The sequence below is a fragment of the Anguilla rostrata genome, chromosome 15 (genome assembly GCF_018555375.3).
Source record: "Anguilla rostrata isolate EN2019 chromosome 15, ASM1855537v3, whole genome shotgun sequence".
Taxonomy (NCBI): domain Eukaryota; kingdom Metazoa; phylum Chordata; class Actinopteri; order Anguilliformes; family Anguillidae; genus Anguilla; species Anguilla rostrata.
Genome location: NC_057947.1, coordinates 25,598,939 through 25,622,742, shown reverse-complemented (window position 1 = coordinate 25,622,742; position 23,804 = coordinate 25,598,939). Strand labels below are relative to the sequence as shown.

At 44.2% G+C, this 23,804-nt stretch overlaps 2 protein-coding genes across 4 annotated transcripts in view; both read left to right on the top strand.

Moving 5' to 3' along the window:
- LOC135240678 (rho GTPase-activating protein 20-like) overlaps positions 1–12,717 on the top strand; it is a 37,795-nt gene extending 25,078 nt beyond the window's left edge. For all 3 annotated transcript variants that reach the window (XM_064310503.1, XM_064310502.1, XM_064310501.1), the window contains exons 9-15: positions 18–191; positions 1,336–1,514; positions 2,411–2,575; positions 4,006–4,121; positions 5,012–5,201; positions 8,009–8,117; positions 9,287–12,717. In XM_064310503.1, coding sequence (XP_064166573.1) covers positions 18–191; positions 1,336–1,514; positions 2,411–2,575; positions 4,006–4,121; positions 5,012–5,201; positions 8,009–8,117; positions 9,287–10,998 — 2,645 coding nt within the window. In that variant the 3' untranslated portion in view covers positions 10,999–12,717. The remainder of the gene's footprint in view (positions 1–17; positions 192–1,335; positions 1,515–2,410; positions 2,576–4,005; positions 4,122–5,011; positions 5,202–8,008; positions 8,118–9,286) is intronic.
- Positions 12,718–19,039: 6,322 nt separating this feature from the next.
- The window catches only part of LOC135240355 (radixin), a 47,944-nt gene continuing 43,179 nt past the window's right edge, over positions 19,040–23,804 (top strand). The window contains exon 1 of the mRNA XM_064309727.1: positions 19,040–19,157. The gene's annotated coding sequence lies outside the window, so the exon portion shown is untranslated. The remainder of the gene's footprint in view (positions 19,158–23,804) is intronic.

Genomic DNA, 23,804 nt, shown 5'->3' with positions numbered 1-23,804 from the left:
CCTTTGACCCCCGAAAGGGCACGAGTTCCCCCTCAGCATCAAAATGAGCCACGTCCGGGAGAAAGCCTCCCAGGCCGGGAGAGTGAAGGACCCCGTCACCCCTCTGGACCTGCTGGGGCAGCTTCCCCTGGACACACAGTGCCAGTTCATCCTGAAACCCCGTCGGGTGGCAGCGGGGCAGATCTTAACGGGTACGGCTGTCTACGCACGTCTGCAGGCCCCCTGAACCACCCCTCGTTTACTCACGGTCCTTCTGGAGAAAGAGACGGGCAAAGAGGGAGGGATTAGGAAGTGAGGGAGGCAGAAAAAGAGAGAGATCCAGAGTGACAGGGAGAGCGAGAGAGTGAGTGAGATCTCTTTGCATATTTTTTCCAGAACCGCAGGGCTTTGCCGATGTAACCACAAGCCTTGCCTCAAATTCCTGCTAGTATAAGTCACATAATTAGATCTGTCTTCTTAAAAAACATTTTTAAAGATAATTATACATTGCATATTTCTCCCTACTTTATGGCTTTTTAATAATCAGTGTTATATAACAGGGGAAAGTCACAGGACACCTGACTGTTTACTGTTATCTGATCTCTGTTTTCCAAACTGTTCCCTTTACCCTGAACGTAGCTGCGTTGATGGGCTGTACTTGTAATAATATAAACAATTCGGTAGGCCCCGCACGCTGGAACTCGATATGCCCCTTATCCAACAAAGTTCCCCTCCCATGTGGATCTTCGACTGGACGACCTGACGAAGATCCGCGCGGGTTCGAAAACATTGTTTAAGGAAGGCGTGTATCGAGTTCCGCACACACCTGCAGATTTGTCCCTGTTGTGCTTTCCCAGCCCTGCACCTGGTCTGACGTGCGTATAATCACCAAATCACCGTTCCCTAAGCTGTACTCGTGATGATGCAACGCGTGACCGGTGACTCACTACATGCTAATCGGGCTTTTTGCTGGTGAAAACAATGTGGTTAAAAATTTCAAAATATTTTGATTGCAGAATGGACATCGTAGAATGCGTGTCAGCCACATTCTAATTTGTGTCTCCACAGTGGAATGCTAGAGTTGCTGGGCGTGTGCTTTTATTTTACAACCCCCCCCCCTTCCCCTCTTCCCCCTCCCCCATCCAGCTCAACACAAACAGACTCAGCATTTAAGAAACAGACCGCGGTTCACCCAGTTCCCCTTAGAGCAGAAAAGGCCACTCTGCAGCCCAAACGCGTACGCAGAGCTGTGTGTCTGTCTCCGGTCCGCGTCTGAGCGGGATGAGGGTGTCTGGACACACGTTTCCCTCCCAGTCAATGCCCTCTTTCTCTCCTCCCCCTCTCCCCCCCCCTCAGACCCAGTACAGAAGCCCCTCAGGAGGAAACGCTCCCTCATTAACTGGGCCTTCTGGCGCGGCTCCAGCTCCCAGCTGGACTGCCTGCCCCCGTCGCCCACGTCGCCCGCCCCGGGGCGGCTCTTCGGCCTGCCGCTCAGCGCCGTGTGCGAGGGCGACGCCCTCCCCAAACCTGTCATGGTGAGCGTCCGTACTCCTCGAGCACCGGCAACGCTTTCTGCAGATACCTGTGGCAAAAAAAGAAGACTTCCAGCAGGCTGTCAGTCATACTTAGAATAATCCCGGAACAGTAGAGTAATACTCTACGGGCCAGTTTCACAGATGCACAATAAGCCTAGTCTAAGACTACATCAAATTTTTAATGGAGATAAAAAAAAAAACTCAGTTTAGTACAGGATTAAGCTTAATCTGTCCGTGCAACAAGTCCTTCTATTTCTAAAAAGCATTTTCTTTAGAGTCAGTTATTTTAAGCCATTATGACGCTCAGATAATTAACATGTATAACAAACTAACCCTAAGACCAGAAACAGACCTTATGTATGTACGCGAGCGCGGATGCTTGGGCCACGCAAAGTTGATTTCATGCGTAGTTGCATTCTACCTGTCGCCTGAAATTCTTAACGCAACGCAAGCGTGAACAGCAGTGTCAGGCGTCGCAGCGAGGGGCGCTACATCAGGGTGAAGCCGCCTTCTTCCGTTTGTGCTTTCTGCCGCTCAGTCCTTCACAACTGCCCTTGATCGCCGCCTTGGGTTCATTAGCTCCACAAGGACATAGGAATGCATGTTGAGTGTATACAACCGGGACGTGCGTTTTCAGCGCGTCGGCCTGCCGTTGTCATTTGCGTGCATATGTTTCTAGTCTAAATCTCTCCCTCTCTCTCTCTCTCCCTCCCTCCCTTCCCCTCTCTCATTCTCTCTCTTTCTCTCTCTCTCTCCCCTCTCTGTCTCTCTCTCTCCCTCTCTCTCTCTCTTTTCTCTCCCCCTCTCACCCTCTCTCTCTCTCTTCTCCCCCTCCCCCCCTCTCTCCCTCCCTTCCTCTCTCTCTCTCTCCCCCCCTCCCCTCTCTCTTCCTGCAGGACATGCTGGTGTTTCTCTACCAGGAGGGCCCGTTCACCCGCGGAATCTTCCGGCGCTCCGCCAGCGCCAAGGCCTGCCGTGAGATGAAGGAGCGTCTGAACGCCGGGGCCGACGGCCTCCCTCTCACCAGCGAGTGCATCTTCGTCACCGCCGCCGTCTTCAAGGTTAAAACGAGGGGATTGCGTGTTTTAAAAGGCTGTGATTCCTGCACGGTTCACCCGCTTTGGACGCTAGCACCCTCAAATTAATGCTGACAGTCTGCACCGTATATTCATACTTTTATTCCAAATCCAATGTGCTGAAGTACAGAGCCAAAACAACTAAAAATTGTGTCACTGTCCCAAATACTTTTGCATTCAACTGCATATGCAAGTCACAAGGCTAACCTTCGATTGACTTTGACTTTGGATTCCATCCCTGGCTTTGGTGATGACTCATAAACACTGAAACGCCTTTGAAGGCTCCGTAATGATCCTGCAGATTTATTGGTCCTCGCTCAACTTTTTTCAACCCCTCCATTCCTGGATGTACCTTCATCATGTCCCCTGCGGTTAGGACTCCGCCCCTGGCACGTCAGGGAAAAGCTGTGTATGCAGCTAACAAAAACAGCTGCACTTATCAGCACGGGACCGTGATACCATGTACAACAGTCTCCTGTCTGTCTTCGAACAGATATTTTTTTTTACAAAACATACAAGACAAGTTTATTCGTGGCTTTGTTTCTTTTTTTTTTTTTTTTTTGCTAATCGCACACATCTTTATTTGAGTTCTGCAGCTCAGGCTACAGCACCATGTGCAAGATGAGGTCACATTAGCAGCATATGGGAATTGATGACTGTTCAGTGCGCTATCTGGCCTGTCTTCTCCACATTAGTCAGCGTGATCTCCTCCTGCTGCATTTTTCCCAGCCACACATTGTATCGTTTAAAGCACCAGAGTGCCTCCACATCTCCGCTTTCTCAAGCACCAAGTACCCCGCTCTCACAAGTGACAAACACAAGCTGGGAGATGAACCTGTTTTTGTTTGTTTGCTTCTTTTTTTTAAATTTTTTTTTACCCAGAGTGCCCTGTGTTTAGTGTTTCGTTTTGTGCAGATATATATTGTGCTCAGATATATTTCCTATATATTTCTGCATTCCATATGTCTGAGAGGAGCAACGCTCATGTTACGCAGCACTGTCGCTCACATGCTCGTCCTGTGGACAGCCGTTACGCAAAGTCCAATGGAATCAACTTCAAAATGTGGTTACACATTTGATTGAGTGATTTTTATGACAGATGCTGCTGTGATTCTGTATTGCCAAGCAGCAACTCGTATCTACTTACATTGATTTCTATTAGGATATCGTATGCCATATAGGATGGATGAAGTACAATGCTAGACAACCTAACAAACAGCACTTTTTGTTATATTTTTAAAGTAGTACTAGACAGATAACCTACCTTTATTCAGCTGTATAACTGCATACAGCTTTATATAACTGTAACATTATCCAATATATAAAATGTTAAAAGTGGACGGTACTATGATAAACTGTATGGTGGGGCGTGTTGTGTGTTGTAATCCTTTTCCTCTGGCTTTGTCCGTGCTCAGGACTTCCTGCGAAACATTCCGGGGAGCCTGCTGTCCCAGGACCTGTATGAGCAGTGGCTGGGGGTGATGGAACATGCCGGAGAGTGTGACAAGGACAAAGTGCAAGCAGTACAGAGGTAACCCCACCCAAAAAAACCCAAAACATGATTCGTATTCATTATAAATGAGCTTTTTGTGCCTCCGTGGTGATACTGCATGTATTTATTGCTGAGATTCTCCACTTCTGATGTTCTCCACTACTGTACTTCACTCTGGATAAGAACATCTGGCAAGTGATTGTAATGTAATGTAACATAGTGCATTAATGATGAAGATGGCTTTCATTTTACCCTGTGCTACAGTGGTGGACTAGTATTTTAACTGACAAAGTGAACTGTGCCAGCTATCTGGTAAGGAGTCATAGAGGAGTCTGTAGAAGCCACAATATGGCTTCCAAGCTTGCTTAGGTAACCGTGATGGTCCAGTTCTAGCTGACTCGCTTGCATTACTGAGGTGTTACTGTGGTTTCTTTGGTTAACAAAAAAAATACCCAGACCGTGGGGGTCCTAAAATCCCACCCACACCACCCACGGTCTTGTTTATTTTTGGGTTCCTTTCTCGCAATATCAGTTACTGCCCCCCAAAAACCGAGGCATGGCACCATGCTAGCTGACTGAAGAGAGGAAGAGGGAAGGGTGAGATGAGAGGAAAGAGAGACAAAAGGAGGGGGGGGGGGTGATACAGAGAGAGAGTGCAAAGGTCATCATGATTTTGTAACAGGAAAAGAAGTTTTTGCCAGTCTGTCAAAAAAACTAAATAAACAGAATGAGAAACAATAGAACCATGTATCTCATTCTGCCAAACAAACCATTTCCTAGAAACAAAAAAAATGGCCTGGTACATACTGTCCCATCTCTAATATGAGAGGAAGCTCGTACCGAAGGTCACGGAAAATCAAAGATAAGAGATGCTGCGGATTGCCGTGGGAGGTAACGGAGCCGGCGCCTGTCCCTCGACTCCCCCACAGGTTGGCTGAGCGCCTGCCCAAGGAGAACCAGCTGCTCCTGAGACACATGCTCGCCATGCTGCACTGCATCCAGTGCCACGCCCATCACAACCAGATGAACAGTTTCAACCTGTCCGTCTGCATCGCTCCCAGCATGCTCTGGGCCCCCGCCCCCTGCAGCCCGGACGTGGAGAGCCAAGGTACCAAGAAGGTGAGGCAGCAGGCTCCAGGGCCGGGAGTTTCTGTAATCTCCATTAAAACCTCTGCCTTTCAGTATTTCAACCAATCAATGCTTCATGTTCCATTTGCTTTTTTCAGTTCTTCCTCCCATGTCTATAGCTGCTTGGGATGAAATATATAATTAAGCAATGCAGCACGAGAGGAGGGCTGTTGCGTGCATGCAGTCATGGCCTAAAACCCACCCAATCTTGAAAAAAATAGGCTAATTAAAAAAAAAATTCAATAAAAATAATATAAACAGTTTTCGGCAAAATCAGTGCCATTCCTGAAGACCACCTTTTTTGCAGTAGCTAGCTAGCTCTGCTGAAACCTCATCCATCCCACAACACTGTAGCCACAACTAAAGCTCTCTCCACACAGAAAAGAGCGTCATGCCCGGAAACATCCTGAGCACATCACAAAAGAAGAAATACAGGCAAAGGGGACGGATTTAGAAAAGGCACGTAATGACAGAGATAGCCAGGAGATAGATATGGCTGAACATGGTCATTTTATAATATTTTCGAGGTAAAAAATTGTAGCATGCCTTTAGACAAGACCGGAAAGCATGCCCTCAGCCAGCCTAAGCACGCAGAAGTAAGCCTGTGTCAGATTTACAGTCACTGTGGAACACGGTCTCTGCCAATCAGCATCCAGGATCGAAACAACCCCTTTTATAAATGCATTTCCAAACCAGAGCTATACTTTCACACCTGGAATCAAAATGACAAAAACGGAAATCCCAGGGCTAGGTAAGAAGACAGCATGTCATCTTCCTGTGGTTGACAATGAAGCACACTGGCTTTCTTACCTAACAACTCCAGGTCCTTGGGCTTAATTCTGTGTTCCGGTTCCCCCAAGTGCTTTATTTTCCTTCCACAGTCTAAAGTCATGCTGGCTTGGCTAATTTGTATCTCTCAATTGTGTGCATGTGTATCCCTGTGCATGTTTGCATGTGATTGCTCACCAGGCCTGCACAATATTAAAGTTATTGTCTACTGATATATTGCCATAAATCCGTTTTCATACCCGCTGTAAAAGAACAAATTTGTCACACTTTCAGTTGACAAAAAACAAATATGCACCAAAAAAATAAAAAGATGTTAGCGTTGAGTTTTGCTTTTCAACAGAGAAACCGAAGAATTTTCTTTAGATTCCTGAGGGCAGCTCTCCTCGCAGAAACGGGAGTTTTGAGTCTTTTAGCCTAGTTTGTTTGTTTGTGTGTGCTGGCTTTCCATTGGCTCAGACACAGCACAGACCAAAAAAAAAAAAAAAAAAAAAAACACGATGTGGACATTCCACAGGAAAGAGCCAATCAAAGCCTGTGTGGTGAAGCGTAGGGGACTCTCATAGACCTCAGATCACACAGGAGCCTTTCTCTTCCTCTATTTCTTTCCCACATAATCCACAGATATAATTTAGATTCTTTTTTAGGCTAAACAGCGCAATGAGCGTCTGGCTTACGGGGTAAAAATAAAGTGTGTTTTTCATCCGCCTTTGACAGTGGCCAAACTGTGGTCTCGTTCTGCCCTTCAGGCAAAATGACAGTTGAGAAATGGAAGCTCTGAGCTGCTGCTGAAGTTTATCAGAGATCCTCCTGCAGATAGGACTTGTGTGACTGCAGTTTTATATTTTACTTTCTATTTTTAATTACAAATAAATGCAAGCTATTTTTTTCTGAACAGTTTGATTTAAGATAATTCGGTGATTAATGAACTTGGCAGGCCAGAGGTTCTGGTGCTGAGGCTGAGAAACAGAAGCCAGGGGTTTAGAGTGCCTCTGTCTGCCAGGCTGGTCCTAGTGATGTAATATTATAGGAGCTGTTTATTCTCTATGGTATTTCAGTTAAAAACTCAATCCTGCTCGAGCTACTGTGTGCCCTTCTGAGAGAGAGAGAGAGAGAGAGACCATCTTCTTTCTTAGTCTTATCTTTCCTTCTCTTTCACCATTTTTCTAATACTAAGAAGTTTAAAAGAATTAGGTCCTTGAACAGAGATGCATGAAAAAGTCACAAAACATGCATATTACTTTTGTACATTTTAACTTCATAGGGGAAAAAAAGTAAAATGATTGCAGAAATTGCAATTGTTTAAAAGAATAATCCTGACTTTTTACAAGTCTGACATTGCATTTGAACTTTGATGTTTCAAACTTTGAAACATCAAATTTCTGAACATCCTTGTTCTCAGAACAGATGTTTCCCTCTGTGGAGGTTATCTGGAGACTTATCTCTGTGAGGCATGAATTGTAGTCACCAAAATTAATCTAAGCATCTGTGCACACCACCCATATGAATCAGAGGGTGGTCGCAATAACAACAGAGAGGAAAAAAACGAGCAAAACTGGACTACATTTTTCATATAAACAACTGCCTTTACATACATTACCTTGGCAGTATTAAGTTTCCTACTAATGTATGACATTGCTCATGCCTGACAAGACTTTAAAGCTATGAAAGAGAGGGAAGGTAAACATCTGTAGTCGGTTATGACAGAGGTTCTCCAACACAGTCCTGGCGTCCCCCTGTGTATGCTGGTTTTCATTCCAACCAGTCACAATCCCAGAATTTTAATGAGCTGTTATTTTTTCATAATTTCAAGCTTTTCGTGTTTAGAGGGATTATTTTACCCTCTTAAGCCGCATTATGTCAGAAATAGCTATGCATGCCATAAAGAATAGAATTCTCATGTTCATATTCTGCTTATTGTGTTGTGTTGCAAACAATTGCAATGAGGTAACTTCAAATTAAAGACTGAGGTAAATCAGTAGGCTTGATAGTTGGCCCTGCTCTTTCTCCAGGTGTCCGAGGTGGTCCGGTTCATGATTGAACACTGTTGTGAGGTGCTGGGCGATGATGTCACTTCCTTGTTTGGTGGATTCCCTCAGAAGGGCGGCAACCACATATCTGGTAAATGTCCTGTTTTCTGACTAAGATGAATTGAGGGATGAGTGTTTGATGGGATATCGAAAGAATTGCTCATTAGCTTTATAAAGATCATTGGCTTTTTATTTGTGCTTCCAACCAAACACTTTTCCCAGCTTTTATTTTAATATTTGTTCCTTTGCAAACTTTTAATTGGGAACCGACTCATACACAGGCACACACATACACATGCACACACGCACGTGCACACACACACACACAAATGTGCGTGCAATTAGACACGTGTACATTGAATGTTTCCCAGGTATAAATATGACTGTTCAGTTGAAATGTTTACAGTGAATAGGCCTCAGTTATGTTGCTGTGTTTATACAGTGATTTGGTCTATCAGTTATATTGGTGTGCTGATACTGTACAGTGAATTGGTCTCTCGGCTCTCAGTTATGTTGGTGTGCTTATCCAGTCATTTGTTCTCTAAAATATGTTGTTGGATTGCTTACACAGTGAATGGATCTCTTAGTCATTTCTGTTAGTATGTTTTTAGGATGAGTGTGTCTGTCAGTTCTGTTGGAGTGCTGAATGGGCCTTTTAGCCAGTTACGTTGGTCTGCTTGTGCAGAGGATATCAGTTTTGTTGGTGTGAATTGGTCAGTTTGTCCTTTCCATTGGAATGCCTCCATCATGAATAGAGTCAGGAAGGAGAGAGCAACTGGAGCCAAACAGGAACGGCCTGCCAGCGATCTCATTCGCCACTGTCCTGTGTGGAGGTCCACAGGGTCGAGTGTGCGAGAGAGAGAGCGGGCTGAAACAACAGCAGCTTTTTCTTTTTTGACAAGCAGCCACTTCCCGACGCTAAGGAGCACTTAGCCCGTGCGTTTCAGCCCCAATCACAGCCATGTGAAGCTATCCCTCACTGGAGGGAGAAAGGTGGCCGTTGTGCGCTCCACACAGTCACAGCTCTGTGGAATCGCAGCTCAGTGCTTTTCAGTGGCTCTTTCAGACAATCACCTCTCATTATCAAATTCTGCCAGGTGTAATTACGGGCTTAATTAAGGTCATGTTTGGGGCCATTTCAAGACACTGGTCCCATTCCAGCTCTCCCTGTGCTGATCAATGGACCATTGGCTAGGGCTGCCACATATATCAGACTGACATGAGAATGCAGGTCATGACTCTCTGTGTCTCTACATGCAGACGCGTCCACCGTCCAGCTGAACGACTCGTCCTACGACAGCCTGGAGAACGAGCTGAACGACGACACGGAGTCTCCCTTCCCAGACCTGCGGGGGCGAAAGGACAAGCAGGAGAACAGGAGCCGCGACTCCGTCATCACCCTGAGCGACTGCGACCTGGACCAGCCCGACCCCGACCCCGTCCCCACGCCCGTCCACCTGCAGCTCCCCCCTCTGGTCCACCCCAGGAAGTTCACCCAGTCTGTGCACCAGCCCCACCCTCCCCCTCCCGCACACGGGGACGCCTCTGAGCGGGACGCCCTCTCTCGACCGGGAACCCGCTGGCTGCGGCGATGTTCCGAACCCGCCATCAGACATCCCGCCTCCAGCCTGATGCCAAACCTCGGGCCGCACAGTATGGCGGTCCGCAAAACCAGCTATGACGATGTAATGAATCACGGCGAGGGCGAGGTTTTTGTGGACTCGCAGCAAGACGGACAGACAGGTGCAGGGGACGGGGGCGATGAGGTTGAGCGGGACAAGCGGAGTACGCGGGACGTCCTAAGGTGGAAGCACAAGCTCCCCTCGCCACTGCGTCTGGACATCAGCTGCTCCAGCCTGTCCTCTCCTGCTACGTCCCCCTCCGGCTCATCCATGAGCTCACTGGACAGCGCCTTTTCCCAGTGCTCCACAGACTACACGGTCCCCACATCTGCCGTGGGGGGCTCTTCCCCCAAATACCCTACCCCCAATTCTCCTCGCTCCCCTGTCACCACCTTTCCACTCTTCCATGGCACTGTCCCCGCTCCCAGCACAACATCCCACAGGGAGCACTGTGAGTGGAACCAACACAAGATTGGCCACGGCCTGCACCCCAACACTTGGCTGAAGAGGGACCGAAGACTGTCGTTACGGCAGCAGGACCAGAGTGGCTGGGAAGAGGAAGAACCTAGGGAGCTGAGCAGTGGGCCTAGCAACAGGCCCCTCCCCTCCAATGGGTTGTTGCTGAGCAATGACAGAAAAGCCCATGGACTTGGAGATCCTTCTAGAAAGAGATCCAGCAGCCCTCCTTCCTATCAGCAAGCCATGCTGCAAATCCAGGACCCCCGGTCCCCCGTTTGCAAGGCCAGGGACCAGGTGCTGACAGTGAAGGAGCTGAGACAGCTGCATGACCAAGCTTCTGCGAGGAGCAGGGGAAGTGATGTCACTCAACAGAGCACATCGGCAGTAAGAGGTAGTCTGCCCCAGTCAGTGTTCTTTGGACAGGCCTCCTCCAGCTTGACTCTCCAGAGGCAGAAGTCCCACTCCCTCATCTCAGCCATGGAGGGGTCTCGCAGGACCTCCATTGCTGGTAGGCGGGCATCCGAACCCTTGGTGGGCCGCTGTGCTTCACGCCGAATCTCCACCCCAGATCTGGAGAGGCTTCACAGCCAGGCGCTGGTCCAAGGGAGCAAGGCTTTAGCAGGCAAGACCCTGCAGGACTCTGGGCTTAAGGGCTCCTGCGTGGAGCCGCTCCACAACAGCGCGGGTCTGGACCTGGAGCCCAGGTTCTGCCAGGCGGTGAGGGACTACTTCTCGCGCACGCACACGGACCCAGAATCCTGCTTGAGGAGGAGCCAGGAGGTGGCCGCGGCCATCGTCCAGAGCAAGCGGGAGTGGCGGAGCAGGAGGTGCAGCGACCCCAGGTTCGACGACTTCGACCAAATGCTTTTCGCCGAAGAGTCTTACGTGTGAATTGTTTCCAAAATGAGCTTCTCTGTGTTGAGTCCGCTTCCCCGTTCTCTGTCAGCCAGCTGTAAATTCCGTGGATGTATTTTCATACAGTGTTCTCAGCACCACAAACGCTTTGGGCAGGAACACCGATTCTTTCACACACCATCCTAAATCTTCCTCACACACCTCTCTCTCACAGAAACAAGGGTCATCTACACGCTGATTAAAACTATTTTAATTTTTGTGTTCTTACTAATGTACTTATCGGAAGCAAAGACACTACCCATCAAAACCAATGGCTTGTATTTACAGAAGAGCACATGGTAGTCACAGTTGTATAGTGCATTGTAAGGCCAGGGTTCCGTTTTTGTAAAAAATATATTTATCTGCAATATATTGTTGAACTCGCTGAAATGCTGTCTAGATTTCTAATAGTCATCAAATAAAATTGTGCAGCTTCTGCTTGTTTCTGTGCAGTAACACGTAAAACATTGCAGAAACAGAAGTACGGATGCCGCTCATGTGACCGCACACTAGTTTCCGCTGCATAGGTAGGTGTCAAGTTCAGTTGTCAAGTGTGGGAGTAACTATGTCCATGGACATATTTTGAATAAAGGGAAAGAAAACGAGGACTTTAAATCATAAAAATGAGTTTGAGGCAAACGTGTACTGTTGCAGGCATGTAAGAATGGAGTCTAAGGACTTCAGTACTGATTTTTTACGATCTCGGGCCCAGAGTAGTCAGGTGGAGATTACACCTACTTAAAGGGAACCCACTATACCCATTGTGTACCGGTGTTTTATAAATATATTTTTAGATACAAGTATGAAATGCAGTATACATCTGTGCATACTTGCTATACACTGTTATCATTGTCATTGACGATATGCTGTATACATGCTATTTTCTCTTGTGTTGTATATGCTAGCATTGGCAATAGTTATATTGCCAAAAACCAATAATAATAGAAATAGTGTCTGAAAGAAGTACTGTTTATAAGCTAATGGTATTTCCTATTTGTTGTTTGACTTCCTTTGAAAACACAGCAGTTTTAATACAGCACTATGTACTTAGAGCACTACCCTTTGTAAGTGAGTTAGAGGACTATGCCATAAAACTAGCTATCAAAGTGGCATTCCAGATTATATCACAATCAAAAAGTGAATAGGCCAATTCAGAGCATTCTCCTTTAGACTGTAGTTGCTGTCAATGAAGGAGAGATTATTAGGAGCCAATATTCAAAGTTCCCAGCAGGAATGTTAGAATTAAAAAATGCTACAGCACTTTCTCTTCCATAGCTTAATCCCAATCTCCGTTTATAATGGAGAACACAGAGTGGCAAAACCACAGTAATTGCGTGTATAGGTATACAGGTAGTCACAGGTGTACATATTATATTTATGTTTCCTTGATATTTTTAAAATGTTTGAGCTGTCACATCGCTGCCAATGATTCATAAGCGTATAATGCAGAAACTTTATATCTAATATATTTTCCGTAATCTCCATTTGTTTATTGTGTATAGTTTTGTATGTACATTAATATGATTCTGTAGTGGTAGTTTGTAAGGAAGTGAATGTGTTTTTTGTACATGCCAATCCAGCTGCTGTCTATAAAATTATATCTGCTGCAATAGTGTACCATTTCTACATTGTGTATATCAGATCTGTAATGCACATGGCAATTAACAGTAACAAATATAATAAAGTATCACACTTGTGAAATATTCACTTGAAAAATGAATGAATGGTTATTTTTTGTTTTTCCTGTTGACAACATTCTCAAATTGGAAACAAGTCATGCCCTGAAAACTACAGCTCTTAGGGATGATTATCATCAACTCAACGTCCCATCCCCCCCCCCCCCCCCTTCGTTTGGTGCCCCTTCCAGACAGTTGGAACCACCATACGGGCGGTGCTCTAGGCAACTATCTATATCACCAACACCTAGTCCTGTTCTTGATCTACACATTCATCATTTCTTGTAATGATTCACAGTGGCATCTTCGGGTGAGATTGGCATCCTTTTGCTGCCTTGTAAGCACTGTGTTTCTTGATTAATGATCAAGTAAAATGAGATCCTGAATATTGGGTATTGGGGGTTAATTTAGTATTCAGATTAAGTAAGCTGCCATCAGGACCTTAGGGAATTTTACTATTTAAAGAATGGCAGCCACCAAAGAAGAAAACAAAACTGATAAAGAATAGCTAGGTAAGATAAAAGATAAGTGAAATTGTGCACTCAAAACACAAACGGGTGATGGTTTGACTAGTGAGTATATAGTGAAATTAAATCATGTGGGTGGTAAAATGGCTGCTGTAGTTAGAGAAACTCTGTCCCTGCTGGAGCACTGGAGTTGTATCTGTGATGCTCTGTTATGCCGGGGATGTGGTGTTGATACCACACAGAACAGAAAAAATTAGTGATTTTCAGGATGAGCGCAGAGCTCAAAGGGATGGACCAGACAGTGTGAGCCCCAGGGACAAATTCCCATTTTGTCATTCTTTTTTAGGAAAAGGTGTGTAGGTGTGGCAGCATTCTTACATAATTCCCTGTCAGGGCTCAACATGATGACGCTGATCCTTAGGAATTCCGCCTGCAAGTTTCTCATTGTCCTGAGTGAAGATATGGTTGGTATTATTCAACTCATAGGTAGGAGATACTGCAGGCCAGTCACAAACACCCCCAAATGCATTGGTTTTACCCCATACAGTGGAGCTCTGGGACTCTGGAAGTCCCCAAGAGTCACACATTGGTTACCTTATACAGTGGAGCTCTGGAAACTCTGAAAACTGTGGAAGTCACCATGAGTCACACACAGGTTGGGTTGTTAGGTTTTTTAGAATTACTCCTAAAGCTACTTGATTGCAAAGTCATTCAGGTAACTGAGGATGTGCTTGCTGGTCCATGCCGTGATAGAGGATGTTGCAGGGACAGGACATGCCTATGGTTGCGATAGGCTATTTCAGATTTACTGATATTCATATCTTTTGAGCAACGATTTTTGTGTTGTGTGATACTAAACCTTGGCAGATCCACTACCATCCGAACTATTCTTACAGGCATTTAGCTATGCAAATGCATCAGCTAAATGCCTGTAATGTAATGACATGCATAGATTTTGAGAGCATACTTTAATTTGGAGCCTAATCCTCTGGTTTTGTTTCCCAGGCAGGCATCAATGTTTAAATTCCAAGCTCTTCGACCTGATCCACAGTGATATAACCCTAATGACACTATCTGGGCAGTAATTACTTTAATTTAACTGTTTCCATTGTGATTCTGAATTGTTTCCAGGGTAATTCTGAATTTCATTTTGATGGAACCTGTATCCACAGTGAAATGTCTTGGTTGGCTTTTGTTTAATGTATGGTGAGACCACAGTTGATATAATCTAGTTCCATTACAAATTTCTTTCTTTCCTTTTTTTTTTTACTGCAGTTGAAACTGTTTTTGCACTCTTAGTCTTGAATAGTTGAAGACACAAAAATGAACTCTCACCTCACAGCAAGAAAAAAGTTTTAGCTGTCTATTTCAATAAATTTTTCCTCACATTACTCAGTGTCATACTTATTTTTAAGAAAAATAAATGACCCATGTTTTTAAAGATGAACGGTAGCATTTATGAGTGCTGGCTAACGCCTATTCTGTGACAAGAAAACAAATGATGTATCTTTTTTTATCTTTTATGATCCTACTTCCCCAAGCAAGTTACATAACTCACAAACAACATAATGACAACAGCGAGTTCATATGAGGAGATGAATGGTGGGGAGGGGAGAGAGAGGGATGAGGAGAAAGAGAATTTGTCTCTCAGAAGCGCCGCCAGGTACCGATGGAAACCTGTGTCAGTCGAATGTTGCCCGGCTACAGTTGCCGGGGTGTCGCCGAGTGTCTCTGAGCCACGCGACCTTCAAACCCTGCGCCCTCACGTGCCATTTCTGGCCCGGCACAGAGTGTCCTTTGCGCCTCTCCGATAACGGCCACCCTGACCACCTCATCAGGACTCCCCGATATTTTGGGGATCAGAGCTGCAGAAAGCCATCCGGATTCCTTCCTTCAAAGCTGACATTTTCACCGCAGAGGCGGGAATTCCTTTTTCATGTGCACGTCAGGAGCTGGCAGGTGCCTGACCTTTCGTGGCCTTAAAAGAAAAGGGACGTGACCATCCGCCCCCATGCCTCTGCAGTCCCCCGCACCCTGGAACCCCTCCGCTGAAAAGCTCCCTGAGAGGTTCCCCCAGGGCTTTCTGATGCGTGTGGCTATTTGCACGCCATTGGCTACTCCTACACCCATGTGGGGAACCTCCTGTGCTAAGGCCTTCTTCATTCTCTTTGATGGGATTAAAGACAAGCGCTGTCTCAGCAATGGCTCACCGCACTGAGGGACACACGTCCTCCATCATCTAACGTCGTTCCCGCCACCACTTCACCCGCAGTACTGCACTGCTCCTTCAGAGATTGTGTCATCTCCAATGGGTAACTTAAAGCGTCGTTCACACCATCACAGCAATAATGGTTCATGGGCCCTTTTCATGTTTCAAGGTTTTTCCACAATGGATGTTAAACATAACAGTACAACCTTGTTACTCCTTACCCCTGCTCTCCCTGGTGGAGATTCCAGCTTGGTTCCGGCCTGGTTTATAAGCTGGTCTTGCTGGTTTTAAGATGGTTTAAAGAAGGTCAAGCTGGCAACAAGATGGTTGAGTCAGCAACCATGCAGGCAAGACCATGGCCAGATATAGGGCCATCTTGGCACAGGCAGCAGACTATTACCTAATTCCAGATGGCGTCCAGCTGGAGCAGAAGCTGGTTCCAGCTTGATTCCAAATTAGGCTGCTAGCTGGAATTTACACCAGGGCTGACACATATGAACCTGTAACACACTGATCTACAAAGACACTGGGATGCTGTGTGGTATGTACTTGAGTTATGTAATACAAGACCTCTGCAGCTATTTCAGTAACAATATGTTTTTTGTTTTTTTGTTTAAAAAAAGCTGATGCTGGTAGCAAAGCACAGTCTTGGGGTAGAGATAACTGACTTCACAAGCCGTAAAATCTTATGCAACAGTGTCTATGTCTCCTTCCTATGCCACTGATCAGCTGCTAATGATGAACTCAGAAACCCTGAATAACCACAAACACATCATTGCTTTATACAGCTTTGCTGGGTATCAACACTATTTACAGCTTTTGCATGGCTGAATACATCTTAGTTTGTCCATGCACTATGCTATGGATTTTTTGCAACTCAGACTTTTTTTTTGCAAGAGCAGTTGATTATTTTTAAAAATTCAGATATTATTTTTGGTCAGTTTAGGTTGTCATATTTAAATATAAGCTTTTCTATAGTAATAAATGTTGATGACTGTGGTCATGATGAAACCCGATATCTGATTTTAGAGCTCAGTTTTTGGAAGCTTGGAAGGAGCAGCATACCATATCCTTTATTACATTTAGCTATTTATGTATTTTTCATGGCTGGCCCTAGGTTGTCAACTTAATACTACAGTATAGCTCTTATGGAACAGTGCACTTTTTATTAGAATTGGTAGAATGACCATAAAAATCAGATTAAGTTGTTTAAATTGGATTATTATAAACAAAAACTCAATTCTTTGGAGAATGTATAAGACACATGTAGCAATAAAGCCAAATTTCATTGTATTATAAAACTGACAGTTAATCAGTGACTTGATTTTATTTACTCAGTAGTGATTTTATTAGTCAGTACCATATCGTATATACCAATAACAATAGATATTACTTACATCACAGTCACTACCAAACCAGAATTGATTTATGGTGCAGCTTGTCCACATATGTCTCCTGGTGCCGTCTGTGATGATTTTGCCCTGGGCCCTGCAGGATCCTTGTTAAATAGCACCTCTTGACCCCGTGTCTGGATTTCAGCTGATTAAAGAGCTGAGAAGAGATATCCGCCAGAGTATAGCCAACTCTCAGTGTGTGTAGAAAATTAAGTAATAGAACATTAGTTGTTTTGTGTGACAACACATTCTTTGGACTTCTGTTCTGAGTTTAACTGTGGGTGTCCCTACGCATTGTAGTTATGGGATGTGGCAATGTACATAATACTTTCTGAAATCTGCTTTTTAAGTACAAACCCCAGAACCACTGGCCTACAGGCTTCAGTGATGACTTTCTATCATTGGCTGATGACTTCAGTTCCAAGGTAAATACCAATGCCTCCAGATTCAATTTTGAGGCAGGATCAAAAATAAATGAGGTTACGCACCTTTGCCTCTGGTAAGGTTACATAGAGAGGTGTTTAGAACTGAAACTCTTGCCCTCCAGCTCAAACTCAGGCCTGTTCTCTGTCACCAGACAAACAGGGTCTGCAGGAAACAGTGCACCTATAGATATGGCTGACTTCAACTGATTGCTTTGACATTGCCTGTTCCATTCAAACCAGTCCCAAGGGAAAAAAAACTTGCTAAGTCTACAGTGGAAATCCTATACAATTCATTACCTTACACAAGATAAATTTTGACTCTCCCATAATGTCTTCCTCCATTTATCTAATTTACCATGTGTGATTTAGGAGGACATTCTAACTGGAGAAGCGCCCATATATTACTAAAATGTTACAAAAGAGTGAATAAATTGAATACATTTTTTTGTGGAATAGAAAGATAAGTGTTGGAATGTGAAACTGCCAATCCATTAGAGAGTCATTATCCCAATGCATTGCTGTAATGCTGAATCAGTGGGCACTAGTGCAAAGCTACGGAACGGATTTACAAAACGAACACATGACTGAGACGTGTGCATACACTACATTGTATACGGCATGCTTTCGCCTGAGGTCATTATTCCGGACATGTCCGCCGGCAAAGGCAGCCACACGGAGCCCTTCTGGTTTGTGTTCCTTAGCGTTACTAAGGAAATCCTCTTACATGAGGATAACACTCCAGCAGCACACATTAAAAACGTATCCCCCTAAATGTGCTGGTTTAGCACTGAGAGGCTTTCCCCTTTATGTAAGAATCTTCCCTGTGCCAGGGCTTTCTTCAGCTGCACAGTGTCCCAGCCGTTTAATAACGGAGGCTCTAATGCGAGGCATGAATGAGTGTTTGAAATAAAGCGATTAAAGACTTTAAAATCCTGTTATGATGTGCTTTGCTATAATGATTTGCTACAATGGTTGTTTTGAGAGAACCAGCTGAGGCTTATTAAAAGCCACAGGAGCCACAATAATAAGCCAATCTGTCCAAAAATATGAAATATTGCGCAATAATGCGTTGCGTTCTCTCCTAGTGGTGCTACAAACGATGAACTGTCATCATGTAATTATCTTGTGGCGCTTAAAAGATAAAGATAAAAGATAGGAAGACATTGCCGTGCACTTTTGCTTTAGGCCTCACTGCAGTCGTAGGCTGTTTGTCATATCCGCCGTCAGAAATTTGAGGATGTGGGGATGGAAATGGGCCGATCTCTCACTCGCATGCACAGCGAGCCTCTGGGCCGGAATCATCATGCCAGTCCTCTCATGCAGGATTGGTCACAACTATAGTAGACATCCTCAATGAAGATAAGGTGGCAGATGGTACAATGCAGCTTTCCCTAATAGATAATACACCTGACAGTGAAAGGATAGTGTACGTGTGGATGGAATATTCCCACTGGACGGCAGTGCAGTGGAACCATGTCAGTTATGGAAATGATTGGTGTGAGGTCATAATCCAGCTCTTCCATTTGATGACCCTATCCACCATCCCTATGCACAATGCAGTTACTCTAAAAATACCTGTCCTTTTTCCCTCCACTCCTCCTTCAGCTTCTTTCTCATGACTTGAGTATTTCAGCAGCACTTTCAAGAGGATTGCTGTAGCCTAAATGTTTTTTGGCTGTGACTGGACAAAACAGCACCTTCATTCATTCATTCAGTTACTGGCATTGGCACTAATAAAGAATTTATTTGTTCATCAATTCAGATTAATCTGTTCTTCATCAGGACAGACATAATCCCACGATTTTACTGTATGATTACCAGTAGCCGATTGTGGTTGCGTGCCCTAATCAATGTCGCGCGCAGCCGCGGCGCGCACGCTCCCAACGGAATCTGACGGAAGGTTCGACTCCTAAAGTAAACTCGAATCAACTTGAAGTCTGAGACTTTCTCTAAAATCAAACTACATAAATGTGGAAGGAACTTGTGTAAGTACTAATGCCATGAGGTGTTAAGAGTCGTCTATCTTTATTTGCACGCTGAACGAAATTATCTGATTCCTCTCCCACCAGTAGAACTTTGAATTTGCGAAGATAACAATTTGTGGTTTGAAGTAGCTAGCTCTGCTTATTGGTAGCTAGCGATAATCCAGCGAAATAATATTTGCCACTTACATGATACAACAAGCAGTTTGACCAGTCGGATATATTTTAACATTTGATTATATAACATTAGCAAACTTGTTTTGCAGAATGTTTACAAGATGGCTATGAGCTACACTACGCCATTTAAAGTAGCTTGCCGGCTAGCTAACGAACACCTGGGATAATGGTGGAAGGGTACCCTGGGTAGTTTCCCCAATTACGGCGACGAATCTTTGGGCAGACAAACAATGGTTAGCTTGTTACATTTTTAAAGAGTGATTAGCAAATTTCTTTTCAAAGTTTTATTTAATATTGCGTGATGTATTTAATCTGTATTTTGACAAACGAATCTTTTTATATAGTAATTTAAGCTAAACTTTGCATCATTTAGATTTGAGTCAAAGAAGGTCAACACCTCAGCTCAACCCCAGCATCCACGCTGCTTAAACCAGCTCAGCTGAACAGATGTACCCCATCAGGTCAGCTCAGTCTTGGCCAATTTATTTAATTTGCTGGTGAATATTGTACAATGCAGTTCATGCTATGAAAGTCTCCTAATATAGCCTATGTTTGTTTCATAGAACTGGTCATAGCGTGTCAACTATGTTGTGTAGCCATATACAAGAATAATCTATATGTTTGTTAAATAAATAAATAAATAAATAAATAAATAAATAAATACAAACATACATACATACATACATACATACATACACGTGTGTGTGTAATCAATATCAATGTAAAGTTTAAAGAATTAATTTTCTGATTAGCCTAATTCTGCAGTCATGCTGAAAAATTGTATTGGACTCCCATTAAGTGTAAGGCTCAATAGTGCCATTTGTTATTATTTATTAGGGGCATAGAAGACCCTTATAAAGGATAGCAAGTCTTAACAGAGGAGCTGCTATATGTCTCAAACAGTATACTCTCAAACTGTGGGCTTCCAAACCAAACCAAACCACCTCCACTATTGAGCACATTCAATATGTTAAAACTTTCAGAGAACCCCAAAAAAATCATTACTTAATTGTAGCACTGTACAGCATTATACACATCGGCACATGTAGCATATCTCTGTTTCCACTGTGCGGCTGAGAAGGGAGCGGGGTTATGGAGGAAGGGGTTCATTTTCTCAGACTCCAGCGCTCCAGACCCAGAAGAGGCAAACCGCAACTCTGCAGTGACCTGATGACGAGAGCAATAGTTCCTGAGTTCCCTCCTGGGTGTGGACATTTATATTTCACACTCGTATATTTCATAGCTTATGTTTTCTCTTTGAGCATTAAGGTGTTACGTGTGACTTGCCCTTGCACAGCAGTTCCAGCAGAATTGGATATTCAGTATATATATTTCTATTTTATTTTTAAAAAATCTTATTTAACCAGTAAAAAAACACATTGAGATCGAAATCTCTTTTGCAAGGGGGACCTAACATAAAACGCAGACGTCGGCAGTTACACAAGACAGTAGACAAACATCAATTGAAGAATGAGACCATGCAACAGTAATCAGAAGCAGGGCAGAAATTAAACGCAGGAGCATATTTCAGTTACATAGTCATGAATTACATGTTTGTAGTCACCATTTGAAAGTAATTTGTCAAGTTTGAGATTGTTTTACAGATTGTTACAACTGCAAGGTGCAAAATATCTGAAACCCAACTTTCCAAATTCAGTTTGTATATTTGTCAAATACTGTGTGATATCATTCTGATCTCCACTAAAATGCCAGAAAATATGAATTTCTGGTGATATTTAGGCTATATCTTGGGTTGGATAGTACAGGGAGAAGGTGGGGCTGTAGACATGTTGGAATAATCTTGTGTATTTAGATGCGGGTGAATCGTCCAAAAAAAAACATAGGGCTTAACGGATGAATAGTAATGGTCCAGGGAGAAGGTGGGGTTTTAGAAACCGGCAAAGTTGTCCACTGCCTTCAGTCTGATACCTGCGTGCCCATGAAACCTCACAACCTGGTCCAGCTGATTTACTGTCAGAGGAATGAGGGAGATCGTCTAGAGCAGCTCCGCACTTTGCAGAACAGAGGTCATCCAGAAACGACACAATCCTAAAAATGGTTCTGTCTCAAAAAAAAAAAAAAAGATTCTGCTGTGAGAAAGCCATTAAAAGAATTGAAGAACACATTTTTCAACTGCTGGCTGTGGAACGGACATCCTGAGGGTTCATTCTGTGGCTTTGAAGCGTAAATGTGCATAACCAACAGAAGTCTTCTGTGCTTCTGTACCTTTGACATTTTACAACCTTGCGCCCCTTAGGTACTGGAACAGCTGTTGACAGCCGTTCTGAAAGTTAATTTGAAATACTTTGCATTATTTCTTTGTCAAATCTGAGCGTAAACACAGCTACTGGCAAATTCCTAAAAACAAAAAAGGGAAGATTGATGCATACAGCCATCACAACGGGATGAACAAAGACTTTCATAATGAAGAGAATGAATGTGAACTTTGTCTATGAAGTAAGTCACGGGTCTTAAAAGTTTAACCAGAGAGTAATTTTTTTTTTTTTCTTGCAAAATTTTCCTCTGCATTTGATGTTCCGTTCCTGTGTGTTCAGGAGAAAGCATCGCCGAATGGTGCTGCATTCCTAGTGAGTCAGCTGGCACCTTGTGGTGGTTGATGGACGGCATCAGTGATATTAAATGAACGCGAGTCCCTCACAGGCAGTGGGGGAATGCACTTCCTGTCACGCTTCTCTCCTCTCACGTGGCTGTGTTTCGTGGGACTTGATGTTTACTCTGGGTCGAAATTGCAAACATTGAAGAGAAAATAATTGAATGGGGGATGAGATCAAAGGCAGCAATAAAATTGCTTTGGCAGCTCTCACTACCAACATTACCAACCCCTCACCCCCGTCACCCCCACCACCCCCACCGCCTGTGTAGAATTGGATCTTAATACCACTTGTCACCAAGGAAGTATTAGTTTGAATATTGAGGACCAACTTGGAAGAGTCAGGGCTCTACTGCGCTCCCATTTTAGGAGCATTTGCTTTTGAAAATTGATGTGTGCTAACTGAAAAATAATTTAGGAGCGCATCTACTTATTGAGATGCATCAACATGCTCCCAAAGTTTTTCAGCTTAGGAGCACACGTGTTCCTTGGCAGAAATGTTATGGTTGGGCTCTGAAAGTGTAAGGCAAACGGCTGCAATGCCCAGTTTGTGAACTGGGAGGTGGAGGAGGGCTGCAGTAGTCCAGGGTGGACAATGTAAAAGGGATGGAGTTGGTGTAGTGGCTGGGTGTACAGAGAGCACTGAATCACAGGAGTTGCAGCAAATCATTCCCGCTTTGATCGGAGAGGAACCGGTTACAAGGATTGCTTGGAAGGGATAGGTTAGGGTAGTGTCCACAAAGAGGTTCATGGTGGTACTCATGCAGGGATGTGTGTCCAGACACAAAAGCAGCTTTCACTTAGGTCCTATCCACTGAAAGGTAAAGGGGAAACATTTCACTTCACCTCTGAGCTGATGCCCCTGCCCCCCCCCCCCCCCGCCATGAGCTGGGGAGTCAGAACAAATGCTTCATTATATTCCATGGACAGCTTTGAGCATAACCCCAACCCCCAACCCTGCCCCCCACCACAAATTTAATTGTTAAGGGCTTTTGCGCCATGCTGGTTTAGTAATAACAATAATAACGGGTCACTCAAAACACAAGCTGACGGAATGTACACAAATCTGATAAACTCAATTCCGGGGTGATGCTCTTTCAGGGGTCTGGAGTTCAAACTAATCATTTTTTTGAAGCTCTTGGACAATGAAACGTGAGATGGAATAGAAGTGTAAACTAGGAATACCTGCAGGACCTTCCCTGACAGATTTCCTCTGTGGAGTGGCTGCCCCCTACTGGCTGTTTTGAACATAACCTTTACAATCCAAAGAAATACAGCTGGTACAAACATATTTCAGCCAGCTGCAAGGTTTTATCAAGTGATCCATGTTTGAGATACTTCAGTCATGTCTGCCAGATATTCCCTGTAGTGATTCAAATTGTGACTGAGCTGAGCTGTCAGTCAGTACCTAGAAGACTTGCAATAACACTTGCCATTTTATATATTTAATTATATATTATTGAAAAACTATTTTACTGCTCACTGAATTATGATATATTACTGAATAGTAATAGAATTGTTGCGCCCATTACACATTATACATACTTGAAAATCACTGGGGATTTTGCTCAAGGAGACATTAGAACTGGACCACTGAATAGGACGGAGTGTAGCACAGTGGGTAAGGAACTGGGCTTGTAACCGAAAGGTCCCGGATAAGGACACTGCCGTTGTACCCTTGAGCAAGGTACTTAACCAGAATTGCTTCAGTATATATCCAGCTGTATAAATGGATACAATGTAAAATGCCATGTAAAAGTTGTGTAAGTCGCTCTGGATAAGAGCGTCTGCTAAATGCCTATAATGTAATAATGAGACATCCCACGCTGGTTGTGCAAACTAAGTAATTTTGATTTTGATAA